Consider the following 26453-nt stretch of genomic DNA (forward strand, 5'->3'; position numbering starts at 1 on the left):
TTTTAATATCAGGTATTAATCTTTAATTCCACATCACAGCAGTCGAGTGAATGGGTAAGGGAAAGAAACCCAAAACAAACAGCAGATATTTACATCTAAAATTCACACCACTTATTTGTTGGTTCTGGAAACATGCTATCACAATATATACAATGAAGTACCTTTAAGACACTTGTACAAATTATTTTTTCCTTTTAAATTTGATTTCCGTTATAGATAAGATAGCTGTTTTGATTTTATTTTAAACATGGATACACAAAAGAGAAGTGGTTAGAGGTTTTTGCCTTTTTTAAATAAGCACAGAATGCCAGAGGTTAAAAACACATTTACAGGGCAGAATACCAGTCAGACATCACAATCTATACATTTTTTGCTCAATTTCCTGTACAAATACACAGCATTCAAATGGGGGTATTTACAAAGAAGCATGATTAGAGGAAATTTCAAATATCACATAATTTGTTTCCCAAAGGCTCTTGCTCTCTCCAGCCTCCCCCAGTTTTGTCTGATTCTCCCACAGAAGGGATATGCAAGCATCCCTTACCTAAGAAATGGTTAAGTAAGCTAAAAAGGAAATGAAGTAAAGGACGGAAAAGAATCTTAATTTTGGACATTGCAAGAAAACCAACCCAGTCATTGAAAAAAAAGGGTGGGATTAAGAAAATTTTTTCTAATTGCTTTTCTTCTATTACTGTAGTTTCTTCTCATTTTTGTTTCATATGGGGCCAGCAGGTACACTCACGATGGAGAGATTTGCAGCAGAATTCCGCCAATTTTTTGAGGAATGCACATGCTATTTTGTTATGCAAAGAAAACCCGAGGAAGGCAAGTACATATTAAATTTAAATCAGAGTTAGGTATAGCATGAACGGGTCCTGTTCAAAGCATCCCGTCACTGTGGTTTATACAAAGAATCTTCAAATCCTGTTAGACAAGTGCAACAACTGCTGTTGCTTCCACCTGCTCCAGGCCTGAGTTTGCTGTTGGAGTTGTACTATGCTATCAGCCACCCCACCCTCCAGAGAAGTATTAGTTCCATGAATTATTAGTTCCAGCATTCACAAAATCTCAATAGGAGTCTATCTTCTGCACCCTTTAAGTTAAGCACTGAAAAGGGAGACAGAATATGTGGTAGATATCAGAACAGTAACAGAACCTTAACTTCAGAGAGGCTCATATTTAGTAAATTCAGTAATTCCGTCCTTTTTTTGTGTGGACCTGACATAATTTAGGTATTTGTATACAACATCTGATTGATCTTCAAACTCTTACAAATATGTAATTATGTCAGATACCCAAAAGGGACTCAACTACTGTTGTAGTCTCTCTAATCAGAGCAAGGTGACACATCGTAATATATTGATTAGAGTTCCAGGTGGCAGGTTTTCCAGCTGACTGGGACTTAGTCCCATGTTAATTGCATTCTTGCTTTTGCAAATTTTTATTTTCAAGACCTGCTGTTTTTTTTTCTTTTTTTTTTTTTCCAATGAGGAAATTCAGTAAATCAGTACCTTTACTACTTTCAACCCTCCCGCCAGAAAAAAAATAAAACAAAACAAGAAACAGGGGCAGGGGAGATGGAATCGAATACTTGGTTCTCTTAAAAATTTCTCTTGAGGAATCTCAGTCAAATTGGAGGATAACACACTGAAAATATTACACTAATTTCTAAGGAATTACCTTGACTTACCTTCACTGAAAACATAATTGAGTTGAATGTTCACACCTGTGTTCTATACCAGAGACCCAGCTTGGTTCATTACCAGTTAGAATGGCCCTACCATTGGAAAACTTGTTCCTGCTAGAGATGAAATGTCCACTGTAGGTCAGGTTTTAATATAATTCTCTTCTTAACTGTGAAGGTCATAAGGATTACAAGCAGCCTGTGTTAGTAACAAAATAGAGGAAGCACGAGAGACTTTGTTCCAGGCCACACAGGCCATTTAAGAAACAAATCCATAATTTATTACTTTTGCATGGGCTAGAGCTTGAGAAAGAAAACGAATACATCCTCTTACAATCCCCTTCGTATGACAGCTGACAGAGCCCAGATTTCATACTGACCATCTTTAGGAGTTCAGAAGCAATGTACTCTGCCCAGTCGCTGTATTTAGAGGTAGTGCTAAAGGTGACCTGTAAAAGACTTAGATCCTTTTTTGCTTCTTTACACTGTTTGTAGCATGAGAAACTAAGTGGCTAGGGCAAGAACTGGATATAACAGTTGATGCTATTCCTGTTTCTGACACTAATTTATGTGGTGGAGGTAAGTCTTCTATTTGAATGTGCTTCAGATTTTTCAGTGGTAACTTACCATCGTCTGAAATGTGCTTTGCAATCTGCAGGTGGAAATGGTTATAAGGAAGGCTAAAATGTGCATAGTAGCAGAAAGAAGCATTGCTTATCTAAAAACATTAAATATTTGATGCTTTCTTTAGATTGAAAGTTTCTTGAAAAATATGAAAATAGGAATAAAAGATTTCTTATAGTTCTTTTTGAAGAACAGATCTTGGCTCTGTTACCACAGAACTTTTTCCTGGCTTGTCTTGTACTGAATTAAGAAAATACTGATTAAAAGGCTTGTTTTGTATACATAGACTTGTACTGTCGCCACCTCTGCATAGTTCCATTTCTTGGTTTTTCTTTTTTTTTCCTTTTTTTTTTCTCCACCAAAATTGCAAAAAACTAAACTTGCACCAAATTCTTCATCCCTTTCTGGAGCCTGACAATAAATAAATAAATAAATAAAGGGGTAGGGGGAGGCAGGGCATAGGGGGAAAGCTGTTTTACTGCATGGGGAGAAAAGAAACCTTCTAGAAGAGAGGAGAAGCTCCTAAGCTTCTTATACATTCTAAAGAAGCAAAAGAGGAAACAAATGTTTCTTCTTTACAGGTTGCCTTTAAGATTCCTGACTCTAGGGTGCACACTAAACACTGGGCTTTTCTTGCATCTTAGTGTTTTCTGTCTGCTGTGAGAGATGGAGCTGCTGCACACCAGCTGCAGTGAGATTTAGAGGGACTGAGGACAGCGTGGTATTGGGAAATGAATCTCGTGAATCTCAGCTCCTGGGTGATGGAAGGTGGTGAGAACGGTGATGTTCAGCCCTGAGGCAAGGATTGTTGGACATGATGCATTTAAGCCACCTTTTCTTTACTGGTGAGTCGCCAACCAGCTGTGGCATGAGAAACTTTTTTTTTTTTTAAAACCAGAATAGAAATGCTGGTGTCAACAGCCTGCCCGAAGTCGGGCATGGGAAAAGCCTACAATCAGTCGCAGCTCCAATGGCTACTAACCTCCCCTCATCCTGTAGCACTGATGAATAGCATATGGTTCCAATGAGAAAGCAGGTTGGTTTAGCCAGTGAAAGCAAAATTTAAGAAATCAAACAGTACATAAAAAACAAAGGAGGCAGAGTTTGTTGGAAATGATATCTTGGAAATCAGCGCATCAGCACTGGTTAGATTGCCTCAGCACCCATGAACCAATGCAGGGAGATCACTGCACAGATATGTACAATCCTGCTCTCAAAAGAGCCAATTTCTTCTTAGAATTGCCATCTTTTTCACTGCCTGCAGCTCATGCACCTTCCAGACTGACAGTTCATAAAATCCCTGATTTCAGCAATGAGCTTTCACTTCTGTACAGCAACAAAATATGTCCCTAGTGCAACTGCTTCTACTCACGTGGGTCTCAGAACTAGGAGGAAAGCAGTTTCAAAATCAACTTGCCAAATTTCCCCCTTCTTCTTCCCCTGCCGCTTAAAATTGTATTCTTCAGCTTCTGCAGGTCTCTATGGCTTGTGTGCCATGTGGTGCGGTTAAGAAACTGCAGAAGGAATAACCATCCACTGCACCAAAAGTTAAAAAACATAACGGAAAGGTGTAAAAAGAAATTAAAAAGGAAAGCAGCAACCTCCCATGCTGGCCCAATTGCTTGTGTGGGCTCCAGCCATAAACCTGCGGCAGTAGAAAGGCGGCTTGCTGTTCTGAGTCCTCATCTCTCTGCTTTCTGCTCAGACCTGGACTGATGACGCAAGCTGCTCACCAGGAGTTGTCCCTACTGCTCACTGATGCCATGCTCCCATGCTACCCTGGCCTGCTCTTCCTTCCCGCCGCTCACTGGCTGGGACACTTTACGATGCAATGGGCGGTGTTTGTCATCATCTTCAATTATCATTCCCTCCTCGTTCTCCATGTTTGGCAGCCGGGAGTGGTACGGTTTGGGGGGTAGAGCGGGAGGGTCCATGGTGTCCTGAGGAATGACTCCTGATGGAGCGGAGTGGCTTCGGCATGGCTGGGATTTGAGCGACTCAAGGACATCAGGCTCAGAGAGACTGTACCTGACAGGGAGGTAGGGTGTCTCTAGGTCTTCATCAGTGTTCCAGGCCTGGCTGGGGACAGAATCCATGGTGTCTGTGCGAGGAGGTGGTTCAGAAGAATGTCCAAAATTACTCTCGCTCAAGGAAGAGACACCACTGCTGGCACTGCCGGATAAAGTGGAGTTGCTTCCATCTAGACCAGACTGCGGACTGGTGGGTGATGCAGGGATAGGATGAAGAGGGGACTGTTTAGAGAAAAACAAAAACCACGTTAAAATTGATGAGGGAGGCAACACTGCAGCTTGTTGCACATTTCAGCTTTTGACAGCGATGTGAACAACAATGCAGTTCCGTTTGTATTCAAAACGTTAATTATTAATGGTTTGTATGTGCACTTCCTTTGTAATGCACTTCTGCATTACTCTCTTCTCTCCTGCAACTTTTTTTTTTTTTTTTTTACCTTGCGCAATGTTCGTGCAGGTAGTGCCGGAGGAGCATCACTGAGCTGGTGATGGAAGGCATCAAAGTGCAGCGCGTAGTGTCCTGGAATGAGACATGGATCAGAAATACAGACTTGTGCAGCCTCAACTGCCATGAAAGAGTTGGGGTTTTAGATGCTCTGGTGCCAGGTAACAGCTCCAAACGCTGATAACTCCACTCCAGCCTAGGCTTCCTTTCTGACAGATACCGTGGAGTGCATCTGTCACATCACAAAATGCTAATGAGAAGTTTAGTGCAGTGATAGATTTCCACCCAACCCTGTTATCAAGGATCTCATGGCAAGGCAACAGGCTCATAAACAATGAATGTTTGAAGGTTTATTTAATAGCTTTGTAACTGTAAGTTATTGCTGAAGATAGCCATTGGCAAGAAGCCAGGCCAAACCCCCAGCGCGCACACACACCTAATTCTAGTCCATACAAGCCCACATCTTACTGTAAGGATTGTAAAAATTTGAAGTGTTGTCCAGCACTAACCTAGCAGACCAGGAAAGACTTTGGCTTGTTTCTGGTTGTTTCCATAGGGAAAAACAAAAGGCTGTGGTCAGCTTTCAGGTGGCCTAGATTTATCTGGCGTGACTGCACCAATTATGCAGCAGACCTATTGGGCTTTTCCTTACCATGGGGCAGGCTTCGGGGAGGTACTGGTGGGGCCAAGATGCTCCCAACGTGGGCAGACAGGAATGGCAGGGCCTCTCTTGTTCCGCTGTCTAGGCTCCAGCTACTGGGCGCTGCTGGCACAGCTGAAGGATTGAAACAGATTTAACTTGGGTAATGTAACAGGGAGGTCTTGGGGCCAGAAGGATTGGCTTTCTGGTGTGCTCTTCAGTAGTAAAAAGGGGACAGATTCTAGAAACTTGGTGTATGGTAGGATTGAAGGCAAACAAAGGCATCATCTAATCTACAGCGTGTTAAGTTTACAGGGTACTTTGTTAAAGAAGTGACAGTTAGGTGATCACAGTGTTTGTTAGTCTGCCCATCTCCCCTTCACTGATGCCCCCCCCGGCCCATTTCTAGCAAACGTGAAGAGCAGTAGAACTCCTAAGGTGTTCTTTTTTTTTTTTTTCCCAAGCCATTGAGTAAGTAAAAATGACACCTCAGTGACAGAACAGCAGCTAGCTCTCAGTTGTGAGCTCTTCTGCCTGGCGGCAAATGATTACAGAGCAGGAGGGAACGTGTGTCCTGAAACAGGATGGCCTGTAGCTGTATTACAGTGGCTAAGCAAAGACTGAATCTGTGGACACCTCAATCGGTTACAGAAGAAATCAAGACTTCACAGGTCCAATTTACTAAGCAACAGAGCTGATCAAAAATGTGATCACCAAATACTTAAAAACAGCTGTTTGGACTCCTTGTATTACAAGGTCAGCTGACGAGATCAAGCCTTTGTTAATCAGAAAAGTTAGAGGCAAGCGTAGTCCCAAGCTACTTCGGGGATTCCCACTCTGTGTGCTTCTTGACGGGGTGCACTGGGCACAAACCTACGGACAACAGCAAGAAGGCTTTCCTCACGACAGACGTCCAGTATGGTATGTGTGACTTTTTCTCATCAAAATAATAGTTGCTTCTAACAATGAGAATTTTTCAGGATCTCAAGAATTTTGTTGACGAAGATTATTAAAACGCATCTTCCTCTCTTCCAAACACACTGAAAGACTCTATTTATTCTGAGGAGATGGAAATGCAATAATTTTATGTTTATTTATAAACGATTGAGTTTCTTCAGATTTGCCAAAGAAAAAAGGGAAAAAAAGTGATTCCTTGAGTCTACCAAAGAAAACTGAGATTAAAGATAGCTTTTGCCACTGTTAAGTTTTGGAACATGAAAAATGGAAGCCTGGAGAAACAAACATGGAGTTTGACATACGAAGAAAATTTCTCTGTAATTAAAATGCCTGCAACCATTTTTTGGTGTGTTTCTTTTCTAAAATGACTTTGAAGAGTTTCTTCAGTATTTTTGTTTTCTTCGCTTCCGAACACAGGCTGCCCAAGACTTAAAATTCCCTAAGGTAAAAAAGATCAGAAAGTAACAGCCTCATAAGACAGAAAAAAAACAATAAAAGATAAAAGAAAATGTTGTTTTTGAAGGGAGACTCTCAAACTGAGAAAGGTGTACAAGTGAGATACCAAGAATCTTGACAGAGAACAAGTTCAAACCAAGGGATATATCTCAACACAGGTGAGCTGGCTTCAGATGAGCTTCTTGAGCACCCCTGCTCATGCTGTATGCATGCCAGAGTGCTCTAATTTGCAGTTGGTGTCAAAAGGCTAAAATGGAGAGGGACAAGAAATGTAATGATACCAGCATCAAGTGAAAAGGACAGAACAATACCTGGCTTTCTTGGCCTGTAGAATGACTGCTTTTTGTTTAACACTGAGATGCAGCAGAAGACTGAAGAACAGAACATGGTACCCCAACATGTAAGCCGTTTATACTGTCTCATTCCCTCATTCACTGCCTTTTGAGTGTAAGTGCTGGAAATCATCCTCGGGTCAGACAATTTTGGAGCATGGCTGCTGCCTGTTAAAACCAGTGCTTAATCCAAAATGCTTCAGGAAGAAACCTACCCAGGGAGCTCCAGTGCTCTGTCCTAGCCCAGCTCTCTCTTCTCAACAGTCTTCAGTGGCTCAGTAGCCAAGTTCAATTAGCAGGGAAGCTGAACATGAACCATTCTGCTCTTGGTGACTGATGTCACCCTGTTGTCAGTGAGAATTACTGAGCAGTGCTTCTGTCACGGCAAGGAAGGGGGTGGAAAAATTCATGGGGCATGACTGTTAGCAAAAAACAAGGCATCCTCACTAACAAAGAACAATGAAGGCTCAAGGACTGCAAAACTGCTTGTCACTGTGCTTGTGCTACCAACCTGGCTGAAGAGCTGGGGTTCCCGTAACACCATCCCCTAAAAACAGTTACTGAATGTCATCTGCCTTTCACGGCTCCTCTGGAGGGAGTTTGGTCTTGGATCCCCTTCTCTTTGTGCTACATACTATGCTGTTGTATAAAGACTGGCTACAAATACAGATTCAAGAATTATTTCTTAACTGGCAATACATCATATATGTGCCTTTTCCAGTTCCTTCTCTTGTCCAATATGAAAAAGTTACCATGTCTGTCATGTTCATTTCAAATGCAGCATGGCTAAGCCAGAGCTCTTAATTCCTCATTCCCTAGTCTTAACTGTTGTCACCATTTATTATCGTCAAAGTCCTTTATTTAGAACTGTACGTTGGGTTTTGGTTTCCATCTCAACTGTTCTGTAAGGCTGCCACATTGTTAAAGTAGTGGATTCTGACTTATTAGAAATTCTATTAAAAAATCTGGATTTTTTTTCCCAAAGATACAGTTTAGTTCAGGCATAGCTGACAAAACAAGAATACTGACAGATGTCTGATGGAGTACGTTATGCACGTCAGCCTAGAGGACTGCAGTGGTCTTTCCTGGCCTTAAAAATGTTTGACTTTAAGACACTGTTTGCCTAGCCTATGACCATTACCCGCTTATGGCAGCACCCTTGTTTCAGATTTCAGCTCATGAATTTTTGTCCACTTTTCTGTTTTTTCAGAATGCTGCTCCTCAGATCATTTTTTGAGCCCATCGCTTTGTCCATGGCACCCTTTCACAAACTTCTCCCTTTCCGTTACATCAAACAAGCTCCTTCTCTTCTTTCATTTTTTTTTTTTCCTCCTCCCTGCTTGGCTATTTATCATCCTTTGCTAGCTACTGACAGACTCATTTCCCACCTATTTGCAGATCTGTCATGCCAGCCACCAGGATCATCTGGGAAATTTTCACATAAGCCTCCGATTTTTCCCATGCTGCATCTTACCTTATAGTCACTTCGCTGTTTCTCTTTAAACCCTTCCTTAAAAATTTCTTACTAAAAACCAGTGACTCGCTTGTACTTTTTCAAAGCAGTGAGTTAAGCTTACATCCCTAATGATAAACTTAAGTATAAAACTACCTCAGAGAGAGATTACAAGAAATGTTACTATTTTGAAGAATAAGCGCACATTAAAAAAAGAAAAAGATTTATACTATCCAAAGATAAGCAACAGTATACCTCATAATTTTTTGAAAATGGTCCCGATCTTCTTTTAGATATCTTCTCATTTGCTTGCTTGGGGATTTTGCTTGATAAAGGCTGCAGGATTTGTTTCGATAACAAAATGCTAAACTCAAGAAAGCTTTCTGAAATAGAGAGCTTTGTGTAACTCCTTCTGTGAATGATCTAAAGTGACTGTAGGTTGGCAGAAGGCCAAGTTAATTAAACTGTTAATAAACTGTCAGAGAATGTGCTCTGCCAAGAAATGTAGAAGCCCATTCAGTCAGTACTTGCTGTAACATGACCAGAGTAATAATATTTTAGAAAGCATGCATGTTACCTAGGAAAAAGAGTACCTTTCTCAGCCACAGACAGGTTGGGATCACTGCAAGGTTTGCATGGCCCAATCATTTGCTGGATCAAGGCGCGCTGGAAATTTGGAGGCTAAGGGAGAAGAAAGCACAGAAAAAAGCATAAAAACCAAAACCAGCATAAGATGGTGCACCTGTGTATTTCTGTTCACACTTTTTAGGCAAGGAAGGTTATTTAATTAAAAAGAATCATGGAAATATTAGACTGTGTCTACATTAGCAAGTACTGCAGTGCAATAGCAGTGGATCTCCGAGTGTAACAGTGGCGAGGACAAAATATTCAACCTGCCTGTGTTCTCTGGAGGAAATTTTCTGAAGCTTACCTGTTGCTTTGGTTTTATTTGAAAGAATTGAGTTCACATGCTGAGACAGTACTCTGCTGTGAACTGAAGTACAGTAAGTGGGCATGATTAGCAGATTCCCTTCAAAAGTGCATGCCAGCGCTGAATTAAAATGCTCATATGTAAGCATGCTATGAATTTAGCAATTTGTCCAGAGAAAGCAGTAGAAACAGGCCTAGACTGGAGACCCTGTATCAGTATATTATTTCAGCCTCTTGTGTATTTTGTTACCTCTGGAAGTCACCATAGAACTATTTAAAATGTACTTTGAGGCTAGACTGCAGGATGGAAACATGAGTAAATTAATGGTATGACTGCTTGCAACACACCAAAAGAAAAAAGAGGACAAAGCTGAGAAGTAAATACAGCTTTAACAGTCATTACAGTTTGTATCACTTGACTACCAAAGTGGGTGGCTCTCGTGGGTGATTAATACGAAAAGTTCCATGTTACTTCTTGGACCACTTTGAAAAGGATCCTAAGTTGTGCTTTCTAAAGGTGAGAAGGGAAGCTTTAAAGTGGACAAAACAGTAAAAATGAAAGTCACCGTTTCAGGTGGTTGAACTAACATAAAAGAAATTAGATCTGCTACCTGTCCATTTTCCATGATAGCCGTGGGATACATGGCACTGCTAGGTCGGTCCCGGTGGGTTGGCAGCAACATCATCAGCTCCCGAGTGTGGCGGTACTTATCTGGTAGAGAGGGAGAGCCTGTAAACAAGTGAGAATAATCACGTACACATGACAAACAACAGCCATGTCTCCGCATGCCCAGTGATCTACTTCTCCTTCGCAATTTGTTCACGATGATCTTACAGGACTCAAGAAAACACGGTGCTGAGCCCACTAAGCAGCTGTTGGTGGGGTGCATGGCACAAGATGAAATAAGAACTGGCATGTTACATACAATTAAGGACATACCGTGTAAGGTGTGTAAGATGTACTTGTCCCTAGTTGTGTGCTGCAAAGAGCTTTCTCTTAAGAAAAAAGTGGCAATCAGCTGTGGCTGTGCTTTGCAGTGTCTAATGCTCTTTTACCCCATAAAGTTTTGTAGAGGTATACAAATGCCATAGAATTTTATACTTTAGGATTGAATGTGGCAGAAAGGGATAAAAGCTTGAGCTACTTTGTTCCTCAGTTCTGGCAGACAGAGACTGAGGTATTGCCATGTAGTTGGTGATACCATTGTTAGCTTCCTCTTTATTAAGACAAAACAAAGAATAATAATAAGCAGAACTTTCTATAAACGTGGGTGGCATTTTCCTTACAATTCCTCTGGTTGAGGTGCTATTAGTGTTGGTATACTGAGCCATTATACGATAACAGGATGTTTACCAATGCTTAGAGTTATATCAGAGGAATATGTCTGACTTGGTAGACTTATCAGTTATCTGAATATTTATCATTTAAGGTATAAGGATATTTCATGTAGGTATCTTCCTGGAGTATGTGATTCATGTCCTTCAAGATGAGTGCCACACAACAATATATATTCTGATACGCAACAGCTGACTATGGATTTGCTAGAAGAATGATTTCAATTAGTGACTTCCTGAAGTCCAATACTACTGATAGACACATCCCTTGGGATGCACAATATTAGGCAGGAACTGATGATCTGAAGCTGCTAGAGTGAGCTTTAATTTGCACTGATTATTTCATTGTGTCACGGACACGCACTTAACAGATGGCAGCACACAGCGCATTACAGAGCCATGCCGGCTTTTGGGGAATACATGCCCCCTTTTGCAAACTTTCCACAACCACACACATTACCTTAACAGCACTCCAACATATGAGCAAAGGCATTGGTGCTGGTTAATGCAGCTCTTACCCCAGCAAAAGCAAACATGCAATTTTTGGGACTGATTCAGCACACAGTGGAAGGAACAATGTGTCCAGCAGAATGCAGGATAACCTCCCACAATTGCAACGATTCCATCAGGGGTGGAAGATCCCAGATTAATCTACGTCCCCACCCTGACATGAACAGCTGCAGAGTATCTGCATTCTAGTTCCGAACTCATTTTGTCCCCAGACATAAAACAGAAACATAATTACACAACATTATTTGCTCTTACGTACAACGTCAGCTTGGAAAACACAGTGGTATGCTTTATGCTGAGTCTCTTTTACTCACACGTCACAAATAGTCCTCTTTCTACATAACAAATGTAAATGTGCCAAACTTCTAGGTGTGCCCAGAACTGCATCACAGCACAACCTATATGGTAAGCTTTTCCATTTTATTTATCTTACCATCCTTGTTCTTTTTTTTTTTTTTTTTTTTTGTCCAAGATGCAAACCACTAGCTTCCACCAGACTGTGTATTGCATGATCTGAAAAATCCTGCATGTGCTAAATCTGGTGGCAGAGCCTAGTTTACACAACAGCTCTGCTGTTTGGTGCCTTAAATTGGTAAATAACTATAACTACAAAGATTGTTGCAGATTATGCCAAATATCCAGTCTGCTAACAAAATTAAGCACGGATACATCCAAATTGGGTGCCGTAACAGGAGTGTCTATAACTGAAGCATTTATTAATAAGTTGGACAAAGAGAACACAATCACCAAGGCTCTCATCAGGGACTGGCAACATGTAAAAAACAAATTAAAACTTTTAAAAAGTTTTCAGAACAGCCAGAGCAGCCATATAAAATGCTGCAGCTTGTACCAGGGTTTGTTGTTCTCAGCATGTAGCTGGGTACACTGGATGTGTGTAGCACTGTATATACTGTTAGTGAGAAAGGAAATCCTATGCTGAAGGCAGAGGTATTTTTTCTTTTTTTTTTAATTTTGAAAATATTAATCCACTTGTAACAAGTATTAGTTTTAAGGAGCGAATCTGAAAATTAACATAGTTAAACTCCAAACTCAATGCATCTTTTTCTTCCCAATCCATCATTTTCTTTACTGTTATGAAAACAGTTTGCTCCTGCACCAAACTGTAACTTTCTGGGTTTCAGAAGGAAGTTTTTATGCAAGTATATGGGTTGTTGCACAGTGCTAAGGCAGGCTCTGGGACTCATTTTCTGCCCCTGAAGAAGGGGAATGTGTTGAGGAAGCAGTAGCGATGCCTTAAGAGGTCAGCCATGAAGTGCCAACTGGGAGTTTCTTTGAGAGTGGAAGAGTCCCAGATACATTGTCAATGAAATCATGGGAAAAAGAACCCTAACCCACTCATAGCTCTTTCCAGGTCTTTTTGCATTACGGTATCTGTTTAAGGAACACTGGTTTACATAATCTTTTAACTCGAGTAGGGTTAGAGCAGCGCCTCACATGAGTCACCTCAAATGAAGCCAGAACAAACATGCTGCTTTCTTAATAGGAAAGAAGCTACTCAAGGGTCAAGTGAAAACTGAAAGATGGACACTCATTAATCTGAAAAACAGACTAGTAATACCCTTCTCTACTGTTAGCATAGAATTAAAGAGTTCTTACTGTGTTCTGATTACACGCCTATTTAAGACTTTTGCTCTAAGTTGTATAGATTGTAACTGCAGTATAAGGCTTGCTGCTTTTATCTGCTGTTCAGTGTTATGATCACATCAGCATCAATACTACCCTTCATGAGTATCTTACACAAAATGTTGGATTAATGGCTTTATTATTTTCCTTAGACAAACCAAATAATTTGCTTTTGTTGTTGTTTTAAACGTCAATGAAAGGGCCACGTCTGGAAGTGGAGAATTAGAAATAAGATTTAACTTCCTGCTGGACTGTTAATGCAAATGGCCATGGCTTATTTTGGTTGCTAATGGAACTAATCTATGTCAACAAGATCCCTGTCTCCTCAGAGCAGCACTAATAGCTGAGGTCCAGAAAGGACTCTGCAGTCAAACAGAGAACAGGTGTCAAAGAATCCTGATAACAGGATTTTTTTTTTTTTAACCTCTACATTAATATCTGAACCAATGAAAAACATTTAAACATCTGAGAAAAAAACAGAAATCTTAGAAAACTGTGCTCAGCTTAAAGTCACAGGTGACAACGATGCTAAGTTGGTAAATTTAGGTGGCCTGTATGAAATGAATTGTTGGCCTTTGTGTACTTCCTGTCTGGAAAGTGGATAGCTGTAGCATCGCGACTATTGCAGCTTTGTTGGCAGTCTCAGCAGAAAGGTCACGGACTGGATGGGTCATGGAGACTGAACTATCCTCTCACCTCTAGAGGTGGTCCCTCCAGGACAGAGATGAGGCACATTGGTGGGGGCAGCGTGGGGAAGCTTGCATGGCTGCCGCCCATGCTGTATCTGTTCTGTGGATAAATAGAGGGCTTCAGCCTCCAGTGGTGTCAATCCAGCACCTTTCACCAGCACTAAATTAAAAAGAATATAAATAAATACCAAAAAAAAAAAAAAAAAAAGAAAAAAAGGAATAGAGGTGCATTGGCAGAGCTGCACATGTAATGTTTGTGAAGTACCTTGCTCAGGCCAGCGACACTGGCCTCTCATTTTCACAAGCAGCAAATTCACCCAATTCAAAAGGAAAACAAAAGGAAAAATCACCAAGGAGCAAATCAAAGTTGTATTATCACAGAGGAGCTTAGCATAGGGTTTTTCGTCATTACGAACAACTCCATTCCAAACAGCAGTGTTGTAATAACTGGGGTAGTGACTTGCACACTGTGAAACAGAGAGGATCTGGGACTTTACTAGAAATAAAATCCCATAGTAAGTGGGCAGTGTCTGGATGCTATGCTCACCTAACTTGGAAGTGAACAAAGCAGAGAAGAAATGTATTATCAAAGGCTATCAACACATTAGTAAGGGTAAAGAGTAAAATTAATATACATTGAAGTATTTTTCAATATCATTATTTCTCTTATTGTTTCCTCATTAGCAGCCATTTACAGCACTCAACTCTGGGAGGTGCTGTTGACTCAACCATCAGCACCATGCCCTTCGTAGCATTCATTGCTTTAGTTACTAAGCAACAGCAAAGAATACCGTTAAGAGGGAAGCTGGTGCTGCTGTGAAGTCATCAACCTCAGAAAGACTGGCACAGCCTGCCACTGCGAGCACTGGCTTTTTAAAGTGACAAATATCCTGAAATGCCATGAACACCAAACCCCTTTAGATCCCCCCTAAGATTCAGGCCTCTGATGCCAGCTGAGGCACACCCATTTAAGGGTGTCTTCCTGGCGTGATGGCCCTGTACTCAGTTCCATCTTCCCCTTTCTGTTATGCCACTTTCATCTTGTTACTTTACTATTTGAGATGTCATTACTTTCCTTCCAGCTCATGGTAATTAGTGAAGCTCTATGCCTTTGTTTGAAGACATCCACTTCTCACCTTCCTATTCCATCGGATCCTTCAAATAAATCACTTTGATAACATCTATGTCATAACAACAACCAGTCAATTAAGATTTTACTGCAAGATTGAACAAAAAAGCCCCAAGCTGGCCTGAGAGAAAAGGGAGGATTTTCCTTGTTAACGAGCAATAGAAACCTCCCCTGCTCTGTACTCTCTGTCCATAAAGAAGCATACAGTTCCCCTGTATGGGAAAAAGGGGTAAGATTTAAGTAATAGCCTCCATCTCTGACTGTATCCTGGATACCTTCTTCATACGCCTGTGAAAAGAGGTGTAGAAATTTTTGAACCTGCAACTGAGAATCCAAAATGAGATAAAACAAACTTGAATAGAAGTTATCAAAGTCAGGAGATTACACAGAATACTTTTGCTACAGCTGTGAGGCTTGGGAAGAAAATGATTAGCTATATCAAGACCAGCTACCACAACAGCAAAGGCAATATAAGCATACCTAGAGTCTCATTTTATATTTTTCCTTTCTTCAAGCATTTCTCAGCAGGAAAATCCTTCTTTGTCTCTATTTATATCTTTCAGTGTTCACTGTATACATATGCTTCTGTATACACAAATTTCTGCTTAACTGCAGTTCTTTTTTATGCCATAATTTCATTAAGTGCCTAAAATGAAAATGTTGCATGTCTTCATGATCTCTCTCTTTGAAGTACTGTACCAAAGAATATTCTTCTTTTCCTCTAGACTGCCTGTCACAACTTCATAGCAGAACAACAGAAACTATTATGAAATTCAGCTGTCTGAAACCAGCATGTATCAGAAATACACTCCAAATACTGCTGAAAAAAAAAGATTAAATAAATTTTTGAAAAAAACCAAAATGTTTAAATCATTTTTGATGAGGCAAGCTCCAAAAAAGAAACAGTGGTCTATTTCAGTACAGGTTGTATTTCAACCAATATGATAAGGAAGCTGAAAGACTTAGGGGGTATACCTGCAGTTCCAGTTAACCCTTCATTTGGGTCCATCCATTCTTACCTCGTGCACTGGAAGGGGCAGAGTTAATCATCTGGGATGGTGCCGAGTGGGTAGAACTCAGGCTTGAGGTGGAAGGGCTGGCCTGGGACAAGGATAAAACAGACACGTTGGTGACTGAGCCTTGGTACCTGGAGTTAGGGTAAACAAGCTGCAGGAGGCAGAGAAGAGAACTGAGTGGATCAGATTTTTACCTATCTCAGGTTCCCCAGTGTGACCTCTGTCTAGGAAATAGCTTCAGTGCAGGCCACTATTAATCTGCACTCAAGACTTGGGGACTCATCTCAGCCTCTCACAAACAAGAACAATAATGCATGTGTGTTGAACAGGTCAGATAATAACATGCTGACTAAAATCTCACTTTTTGAATGCAATACTATGATCTTGGACAGCAACTTTCACTGTATGAATACAGAAGATTTCTTCCCAAAGTAAACCCGGATGAATTACTCTGTCGTCTTTCTTGAACAACCTCAGATTCTCACTACTCGGTTCTTCACAAAAATCTCACTGGACAGAACCAAGCGTGTGGATAGGTACATTGCACTCTTAAGTGTAACGCTCCAAGCATGCTCAGTGCCATCTCTAACAATTGCTTCTGGGTGCGCTGGAGCCGTACCTGCATGTGGTACATATCCTCAGCAGTCTCCCCCACAGAACTGTCTGTCAGGATAACCAGGTTTCCTGTTTCGCTGGAGGTGTGTGATGACAGAGAGGATGACGAGTGTCGGACTGAACCAAGCATGTTCAGTGGGCTAGAACGAAAACAGAGAAAGAACAGGGGCATTATTATTTTTTAATTTGCATTTTAATTTCTGAAGTCTGATTTTTTTCCAGGTTGGTTAAATACCTGCTTTAGGTCATCTCTACATGTCAAACACTTTTGAAAGTATCAGGCCAAATAAAAGCTTAAACAAATCCATAAATGTGAGTAAATATGAAAGAAATGGAAATAAGATTATACTTAATATCACAGTGTGTAGGGTGTTGAATTTCAGAATCCAAGGCCAGGTTAACATGTCAGGATACATATCAGCTGTTCAGAACATTCTGAAACCACTCTCATTCTTAATACCCAAGTAAGATGAGTGGGAGCAGCTTAATAAAACATTCCAAAGGAAGCCAAGCACAAGAGACAGGCCAAAATGCAGTTTTTCTTACTGCATTGTTGGGCTTCTGCATTGCAGTTAAAGTCAACTTTCTAGCTGACAGTAAATTAATACAGTCCAACTGGTGTGCAGTCTGCACTCTAATCTTCCTCAGATTCTTTTTTTGTCAGTGTGAATCACATCCACAAATACATACTTTGTACACTATAGAATCTCCCCATTTTACCCTAAGAACTAAAAAAAAAAGGCTTTACAAAGTGATGAATTTTGAGAAAAAGAATTATATCACCCAGATACCTAATGTCAGTTGCCAAGACACTAAAGTAGTACAAGAGCTACTCAATTGTAATTTTAAAAAGGGAACCATGGATCCTGTAACTCAGGACCAAGTTTACACAGCTCTTTATGCCAGGCTAAACTATGTAGACCCACCAAGGGAAATAAACATTGAAGAGCCATTGAAATTTCATAATCTGAGTGACATTCTTTTCACTGTTTCTCAGGCTGGCATGGATACGTACATTTTCAAATAAGCAGTTTTGGCTGGATATAAAAACTCTGTTTTGACCTGAAAAATCCCAATTTTTGTCCTCAGTCAGTTTTTATAGGTGGTTCTTCTGTTTGAATAAACATCCATGTTTTCAGCTATTTCTCTGAATGCTGAGCTATTTTCTGGTATTCTGATCAAACCACCCTTGGCAGCCTCTTATATTTGGGTTCTGATTTGATTAAAACTCTAAAAACAATTACGCAAACATTTTTGGAGTCTTAAAAATGGGCACATATTGAGTTCAGTTTCTAAACCAAGCAATACGATTTTCCTTTCATGGTAGATAATATTTATTTGCCATTTGCATAACAGAAGTATGAGAAGTTGGAACCTCCAAAGTCAGATTGAATCTGGAGAGCTGAGAAGAATCTGAGTGGCAGATGTATAAGAAAAGAGATGAAGTAACATCTGGAGGTATTTAGGATATGCTGCAAACTGGATTTCTCAACATTTTGATTCCATCCTCAAACTTTAATAATTAGCTTTGAACGAAAATAAAGGATGCTTATACCAAAACTGACCCTCCTCCTCCTCCAGTACTATTAACTGCATCTTTGACCCTCGAATCTTAATTCAACAGTGTGCAGAGATCTTTGATATTTCAGCAGAAGAAAACAGGGTACCTGTGTCGATGCAACAGCTTGATGCTCTCTGGGCTCATTGGTCCGTGTGAAATGAGAACATTGCCGCGTGGTGTACTAGTGCCAGAACAGGCTGGACTCAGCTTATCCAAGCCAGGTAACTCCTGCACATGAGACACAGAGTCTTTTAATTACTATAGACATTTTAGCTAAATTAGTCGTGAGAAAATTACAATGTTTTCTTCTCAGAAAAAATCTGATCTGTTTCCACGTTCTCTGTAATCATCTACAGTTACCTGTGTTTCCACAGGATAAAGAGCTTCAGTGTTTTATATCCCTATTCTCTATTTCTAACAATACTTTCCAGCCACCATTTCAGGAATTTTGGAGAAAAAGAGAGGTACTGTGTTGTTCAAATTGCAGCCATCTCCATTTTTTTCTGAAAAGAAACTTGAACTCAAAAATACAGATCTTATCTAAATTCTAAAGAAAGGCAATGAACACAGGCTGGACACAGGCTATAACCTGTATGGATCTCATCTGCTGAAAGAGAAAGGCTGTATTAAAATAATTGTGGTGCTGCTATTTCTGGTCATCCTTGCATAGTATTCACTCCTAAGAGCGGAGGTAAAACCCTTCAAGGTAGAAGCTTTTAGAAAATACTTGCTTCAGTTGGAAAGTAAACTGCTAACACATTTCAGGTAATTCTTTTACATTATATGGAAAGGTGCCCTTTGGTTTCGTTGTGATATTGTTCAAGAAAGTGATAAGAATTACACTTGAACAGGAAGAGGAGAATGCACTGCAATTTCTGAGACCCATCTGGCAAAGATGTCTCAAGTATAGCTGTCACAGAATACTAATGTACAGCAGGGCACAAACGGATGGAAAGGTACCTTTCCTAGAGGGTGATACTTGTATTTCTGGTATATAACAGGTGGTGTGAGCCATGCTCTGAAGGCAGTTCTGTTGACGATATAGGAAATGCAAACCTATAATATTGCGTGACTAAATCAAAGTTGGAAGCCTGAAGTAACCAACAGGAATTTATGTTGCTGTCTATATAAAAACACTTCTGGAGGGCCTAGTCCATGTCATGCTAGTCAAACTATGACAGCTGTAAGAGCTGAACATCTAACGTGCTTTGTTAATCTTTCTTCTTCTGTTTTATATTATTTTACGACAAGCCTGAAAATTGAACTTTACAATTGTTCTGTGATATTAAATGAAGATCAGCTTACATGGTACAAACTGGATCGCATCATCTGGAACTGGTCTATCAGTTTCTTATGCAGAGGGCGCATTTCTGGGTGTACAAATTTCTCATGGACTGCCAGACCCACTCCTAAAACATGTACCTGTTAAGAAGAAAACAAGATGACAAAACTACATAAATCAGGTTTAAGAGACAGAATTGAAGCCTGTCCCTCAGGTCCGTCACTGTGTAAGGGAGTACTGTAAAATATACCACCGTTCTGTACAAGACTGCTGATAATCAAGTAAGCCTAAGAGACCTGGCAAGTTTATATTACTTCAACAAATACTTCAAGTGTGAGACGAGTACATTATGTCACGTTGGATTACGTTTATTAGAGACAACTGTAAAAAAATTACCAGATTGATTGTGTCTCCAGCAGTTAACAGCACTGAGTCCTCATACAGATAATTCATTGTGACCAAGAAAATTCCTTCCCAACAGTGTCAGAAAAGGGGTCAAAGTTGCCAACAGAGATTTCAAAACAAAGGAGGTTCTGATAACTGAGCTGAACAGTAAGTGTTCAGCAGTGTTCACTCCTTCTATTGCTCATTATTTATTTATAAAGGTCACATTTTCAAAGGTCAAACATACAATATTAGTAATTGAAAGAGTTTATATAAGTTCTCAGATGAAAGAAAATAGTAATGATCGCAGGCTTAAGATACATGTAATTCCCTACATGATCCAAACTCAGTGCAAACAATAGCTAATTAATTTTCAAACATCCTCTTGAGGATTGAGGGGAGATAAGTATTATCTTCATTTTACAAATGGGAAATCTGAAATGCAGTTAAGCGATTTGTTGACAAAGCAGGCCTAGTAGCTCTGTAAAGACTTGGCCACATTGTTTAATGGGGTGTATTTTGCCAAACCTTCCATTAACAGGGATGTCATTTTCTGATTTCACTCCCATCAAAGCATCCAGCAAGCTTTATCTACCAAGATGTTTCACAGAGACACTAAAGAAAAACAGAACTGTAGATAGTATAAATAGACATTAAGTTTTCCCATGTAGCTCTGCCAGTTTAATCTCAACCCTGACCTGTCCTGACTCTGATTATCTTTGAAATATACTAGGAAGACATAATTCAAAATGCCAAAAATGAACATCAGGCCTGAAACGTGACAAGATGTCTAGTAGATAATAAATGGAGACAACAAAATTCATGTTATGCTAGCAGAGCTTCACCTAACATTACATAAAATGAATGGCTTGTTCATAAACTCCTCGGCCATCTCCCCTCCTTTTTGTTTAAATGTACTTTAAATCTCCTGTACTGAAATTCTTTGCTTCTGAATGAATCAGTTGGATCTGGTGTGTTTAAACTGACTGCTGATGAATCCACACACCAATGTTCTTTTGTGTCTGAAAAGCAGTACCTGTTCTTGCATGAGTTCCTTGAGCTGTGTGATCTTCTCTGCATCTGCAGGGTGCTTTGTGATATAATCTTTATCAAAAAAGGCCTGTAGGAAAAAGAAAAAAAAAAAGCTTTCTGCTTATTGGGAGATACTCGTCATAACTTGTCTTCAAAAGATGAGAGGAAAAGGTCCAGAAATCTTAAGAGAACTAAATATATTAAGCTAACAGCAGCAGCTCAATTTTATCACTTTTAGCACTCTAGGATCCAGGTAAAGCTACAGTATGAGTGTTATCAACCTACATGATTCTGTTGCTCATTTAAAGAAAACAGTGTAAAATAGCATAAGACAGTCCTCAGCCCTGAAGGATCATGAATCTGATCGTATTTACTTATGTGACAATGATGAACAATACCACTAAACCTTTTATCATCCAGGGATTTGAATTTTGTATCGTTTCCTTCAAAAAAAAATCCTTAAAGTAAGCGAGTAAAGTGGTAACTAAGCTAAAGGAAGAAGAGCATTCTCTGCATGGTTTGCAGGGAAGACATGTCCCAGACCCCTGGACTGCTGCTGCCATTTCTCAGTATCTCAACCTAGACTTACCTTTTGCAATGTGGAGTTTAAGTAACAGCTTGCCAAAGAGCATAACAGATAACATACCAGCTAACATCATGTAACTTTAGGGTCTCAGTGAGTCTGAAATTAGGCTAGCAAAGACAATGGTTGAGTAGCATGAATTAGCAGCTTTTCCTGATTACAGGTCCAAACAGTCTCAATTACCATGAATTCCACTGCCTCTGCTGCAAAATGGACTTATAATGTAAGCAGAGTAATAAAATAAATAAATTCTGATACATTCCTATACCTGCCAGGTCAGGGCCTCCAGGTAAGCCAAGATTTATTCTTAAGAAACCCCACTGTCAACCGTACCTACGTGGTATCCCAATTCTACATTTGGATCCTCTTGTTGACAAATGGCTATGCAAGTGCTGATGCAGAATAACCAAGCAGGGGGTTTTAACCTTATATTTAGAAAACGTCCATGAAAATTTCTTATCTTATTAAACGATACTTTCTTTGAAACAACAATGGAAATAAAATTGAAAAATGTCGATACTATATTCAGAAGTAGAGCCCCACTTACCTCCTGGTATCGTGCAATCCCTCCATTCACAGCTGCATCAATCACTCCATTCAAACACATGCTGAGAAGATTAATGTTACCATGCATTTGTTTATGCTGGTACTGGCTTATCAGTGTTCTCAGCTCCTGGTTTTTGTTCTCAACCACTTGAATGGCATTTTCCAAAGGACTTACTTCAACCTCAAAAGGCAATAAAACACACTTTAATTCCATGGACACTTCATTGTGATTTATTACCTTCCTTATAAAGAAATGATACACTAAGATGGTTCAATGATCTCTCTTAGTTTTTACTGCTAGAAAATTAGCTACATTAACAAACTTTATTGTCAGTAATGCTGTATTTCAGGTCACTGAGTTGTGATAACTTCTTTTTGCAAACTAACATTACGGTAACAATGCAATTATTCTATCTTTCTGGCACTTTCTGCATTATGCTGTCATGTTCCCTCACCTAATTCCCGTGGTTACATTCAGCAGTTATTTATACTAAGTGGTGGAAAAACGACATACTTAATTGCTGTAAACCTTATCATTTTAAACTGCAAGATTTCAGACAGAAGTTAAGTTGCCTATCCCATGTCCTTAGTAAGTCATCATTTCAAACCTCAACTGTAGGAACTATAAATGTTACCAGTTCTCTTCTCTCCACTTCAAACCAACGAGAAATCCCAGGCAAACTGTGAGTCAAGGTCAGAGTGGTACGTTCAATCCACAGGCTCTGCAAAGAATAATTGAGGATGTGAGGTACACAGTGAACCACAATCGCATCATCTATACTCTTACTACAGGTGCTAAGGGGGTAAAGGTCAGAGAAGAATATATTAACCTCCTCCTAAGCAGTAACATACTTTGAAGAATGTCATACTGAATGTCATTTAAATTCCTCCCTCCCCCCCCCCCCCCCAAATAAAAATCAGTGTGCTCTATAGCAATACATTCAACATCTCTGTTCATCTCTGTTAATTTCCAGAGGTTGAGGTTGGCTACCAGTTCTGTCATGGGAACAGAGAAGATCTTGTGAATATCTATGGCAGTAAGAAAAAAAATCCAAACAAAAAACCCATCCTTGCTTCAAAATGCATTTCTCCTGGCACTAAAATGACTTATCTTTAAAGTGGACAACATTTTAATCAGATCAGATGCGTATCCACCAACAGCCACTTGCTGTTTGTGTTATAGTATCTTTGGCCATCATATCAGGATTACTTGAAAGGCTCTATTAGTATAGAATAACACAAGAGTAGTTGCCTTGAAGAGACTGACACTTAAAATACAGCTTGCTGACTACTTGTACCTTAAATTCATTCTCCTTGTCCTTTGGGCCTTTGTGGAAAGGCCTATCATAGCGGAATTTCCGGATATTGTTGACTCTGTAGAAGCTCTTTATGCGATCAGGGACACGGTCCATCTGTAGCACATCTATATTGTCTGGGATGGGAGTGACTGCATAGATCTGTAAATCTGCAAATTGTGTAGTCAAAGAAAGCCATGGGACATAAAACAGGAAAAGCTCTCTCTACTATGGAAAGGAACAGGATTGTGAATTCAGAAAGTAACACTCCCTTTTGTTTTCCAACACCCTTCTTTTGCAAGTGAAACAAGAGCACACTAGACTAGAGCTACTAGGACAGTCTACGGAGTGGTACTTTACAGCCAGATTAAACAGAAAAAGATACCTGAGGATGCAGAGAGTACATACTAAGACATTCAAAAATATCAGGTTGGACAAAACAGTTAGTTCCTATTAGTTTTAATTAGAGCTAGGTGCTTCATTGCTGCAGGCACTTCAGTAAATCTTTGTGTCTCTATGTATTTAGGAAACTATCTAGTATTTACCTTTGATAAATTTTGCCTTAGATACTTCAACTTTGTCTGCAAACAGTTGTTATCTGATGTTTATCAGTTTAGTTAAACAGGTGTAACCTTGGTATTACAGGCAAGGTCCCTCATAGGTTTGATTACACTCACAACATACACATACAAACAAACCCTCTGTCTATGAAAGTATCAATGTTACATAGCAAAGAAGAGTGGAAAGCACATTAAGGAAAATCTAGTGGTAAATGCTAATCAGTTTCAGAAGATTTCACTTACTGACAGTGTTCTTATGGCTAAAATCCTATAGTATCCTTGCTGGTGCCACACAAGCCAAATGGCAGTGTTCTTATAAGTAAAATCTCCAAAGTCTCTGCAGACCCATTCATTGTTATGTGGTTCCGTCCTTAAATATACACAGATAGCATTGCATTGGTTGAAACAAACTGCAGTACTGATCGCCAATGAGAAGTAGTAAATTCAGAGCCTTAGTTAGAAAAGAGTTCAAGTAGTTTAAAAGAAAAGTAGGCTATGAGAAAAAAGCTGAAGTGAAAAACACAATGGAAAAATAACACTTTTAAATTACTAACTGTTCCCAACAAATGTTCTCCAAGAGAAGGCATCAGACCGTATGATTAATGAAGTAAAATGTCCATTATGGCAATGCCATTGGTAAAGGGAAAGGCCTGGATGTGATCAAGCACTCTCTTACACATTGAACGCGACCCGCAGTACTCCCTGAATAAAAGGCAACAAATCTCTCCAACGCTATGTTCTGCAGTGTCTGCTATAGACAGGTGTATGGTTTTGTCTGTATCCAGCTCTACCCAAGACAGTTATGAACTGCGATATCCACGATGATGACTTTTCAATACTTTCCTCACTGTGCTCTACCTAACCATAGCTTGCCCTTTTCTCTGAAAGGATACACTGGGCATCGCACTGTAATATAGAGTCGTCTGGGTGGTTGGGATGCTGCATTGCAATGGCTTGTGGAAACTCACTCAGCATCCTCTGCTGGAAGGCTTCCAGCCTCTCATAGTCGTGGCCCCGACACACATATTCTTTATTCTGCAAGAAGGACAATCATAAAATAGTCTCTCTAAAAGTTAGGTTAAATTCTATTGTTTTTTTATCTCACTTTGAATTTTACTGCTTCAAAAAGCAAGGTATGTGACAAAGTCAATACACTAACGTGAGAGTAAAAAGTACTGGTAACACAGCTCGTGTATTTTACTCCTCTCTTTTTCATTACAAAGTATTTCATCAACTGATAAGTAGAACGTTCCACTGATCTCTAACAGAAAGGTACCTCTGCTCCCTACACATGTAGCATTCAGTCCTATGGTTTTGTCTGATTTGCTTTTCAGGTAACTGAACAGGGACTATTATTTAATTGGACTATACTGAAACATAGCAAGCAATACTTCAGACTAAGTCACCAGCTTGGCTGTTCTGCACCGGGAAAGCTGCCATCAAATGCAATCTCCATGAGCTGGATAAAAATTCTGAGGATCTCACAGGACAGAGGGAGCTAAATGTTTATCAATTTACCAGTTAGAAAGGAGTCATAACAAACATCATAAAAATCATTGTTTAATCGTTGCTGTATTGTCATACCCATACAATCCACTTCTGATCATGTCGATCATCCTCAGGAACGCTCCTTGTCTATAGTGGAATAATATGGAAAAGCCTTACCAAGAATTCTGAGTGGCCACTTAGCCCTAAAAGCAATCTCCTCTTGATAAACAAAATTTCCCTTCTGCCAGTGATGGAAAGCTTGCATTTAAATATGCCTCTTGAGGCATTAAACCATTTGCTCAGAGTTCTTGGATGCTTTTGAAACATCTTGAACTCTGAACAGCAAGATACAGGATCTCTATAATCCTCAGTGTCATAAAGATTGTATTCCACTGTCTGAACTATATTGCCACAAAATACAATTTTGATTGGTGTTAATGTTGCCTGATGCAAGACCTATCAAAGCAGGCAAAACTCTGATTCTAGTAGTTTTAACTCTTATACACATTACAATAGCTAGAAGTACAGGGTGATTTTTCACGAAAAGAAAAGAAAAGAAAAGAAAAGAAAAGAAAAGAAAAGAAAAGAAAAGAAAAGAAAAGAAAAGAAAAGAAAAGAAAAGAAAAGAAAAGAAAAGAAAAGAAAAGAAAAGAAAAGAAAAGAAAAGAAAAGAAAAGAAAAGAAAAGAAAAAAGAAAAGAAAAGAAAAGAAAAGAAAAGAAAAGAAAAGAAAAGAAAAGAAAAGAAAAGAAAAGAAAAGAAAAGAAAAGAAAAGAAAAGAAAAGAAAAGAAAAAGAAAAGAAAAAGAAAAGAAAAAGAAAAGAAAAAGAAAAGAAAAAAGAAAAGAAAAAAGAAAAGAAAAACGGCAAACAAGAATAGTTCCCCCCATTCTATTTCTTGCATTTAAGCAGCTGCAGGATATGCAATGATTTTTTGCTAACTGCTTTGCAAAAGGGTTCCAGCAGAGCAGGAGCAAAATGAAAGAGAAAGCAGCAAAACCCAATCATAAAATATAGTTAAGGAGTGCAGTGTCTTTGGCTTTGCATTTCATCTTTCTGGAACAGACCGCGTGTTCCATCTGTGACATGTGTCACTTTGTATGAACCAGTCACAGAAGCCAATGAACTGGGAGAAAACCTGCGTGATGAATCTTGACGGTTCAGTCTATAATGTCCAAACTGCAGCTATTATTAAATTTGGAGTGAGTCCATAGTTGAAGGTGAATCTCTTCATG

The 26453-nt window shown here is 39.6% G+C and overlaps 1 protein-coding gene across 16 annotated transcripts in view; it reads right to left on the reverse strand.

The window, feature by feature from the left end:
* The window catches only part of DOCK3 (dedicator of cytokinesis 3), a 219538-nt gene continuing 193085 nt past the window's right edge, over positions 1-26453 (reverse strand). For 8 of the 16 annotated variants that reach the window (XM_048069154.2, XM_048069122.2, XM_048069081.2 and 5 more), the window contains 15 exons: positions 24626-24767; positions 23176-23342; positions 22513-22599; positions 21879-22058; positions 20753-20836; positions 19356-19472; positions 18157-18278; positions 16494-16629; positions 15878-15959; positions 13737-13889; positions 10163-10281; positions 9215-9302; positions 5436-5558; positions 4776-4858; positions 1-4560 (listed from right to left, as the gene is read on the reverse strand). In XM_048069154.2, coding sequence (XP_047925111.2) covers positions 4054-4560; positions 4776-4858; positions 5436-5558; positions 9215-9302; positions 10163-10281; positions 13737-13889; positions 15878-15959; positions 16494-16629; positions 18157-18278; positions 19356-19472; positions 20753-20836; positions 21879-22058; positions 22513-22599; positions 23176-23342; positions 24626-24767 — 2190 coding nt within the window. In that variant the 3' untranslated portion in view covers positions 1-4053. The remainder of the gene's footprint in view (positions 4561-4775; positions 4859-5435; positions 5559-9214; positions 9303-10162; positions 10282-13736; positions 13890-15877; positions 15960-16493; positions 16630-18156; positions 18279-19355; positions 19473-20752; positions 20837-21878; positions 22059-22512; positions 22600-23175; positions 23343-24625; positions 24768-26453) is intronic. The other 8 variants (XM_048069202.2, XM_048069183.2, XM_048069141.2 and 5 more) reach the window with 7 other exon arrangements.

The sequence above is a fragment of the Anser cygnoides genome, chromosome 10 (assembly GCF_040182565.1).
Source record: "Anser cygnoides isolate HZ-2024a breed goose chromosome 10, Taihu_goose_T2T_genome, whole genome shotgun sequence".
In the NCBI taxonomy this organism is placed as follows: domain Eukaryota; kingdom Metazoa; phylum Chordata; class Aves; order Anseriformes; family Anatidae; genus Anser; species Anser cygnoides.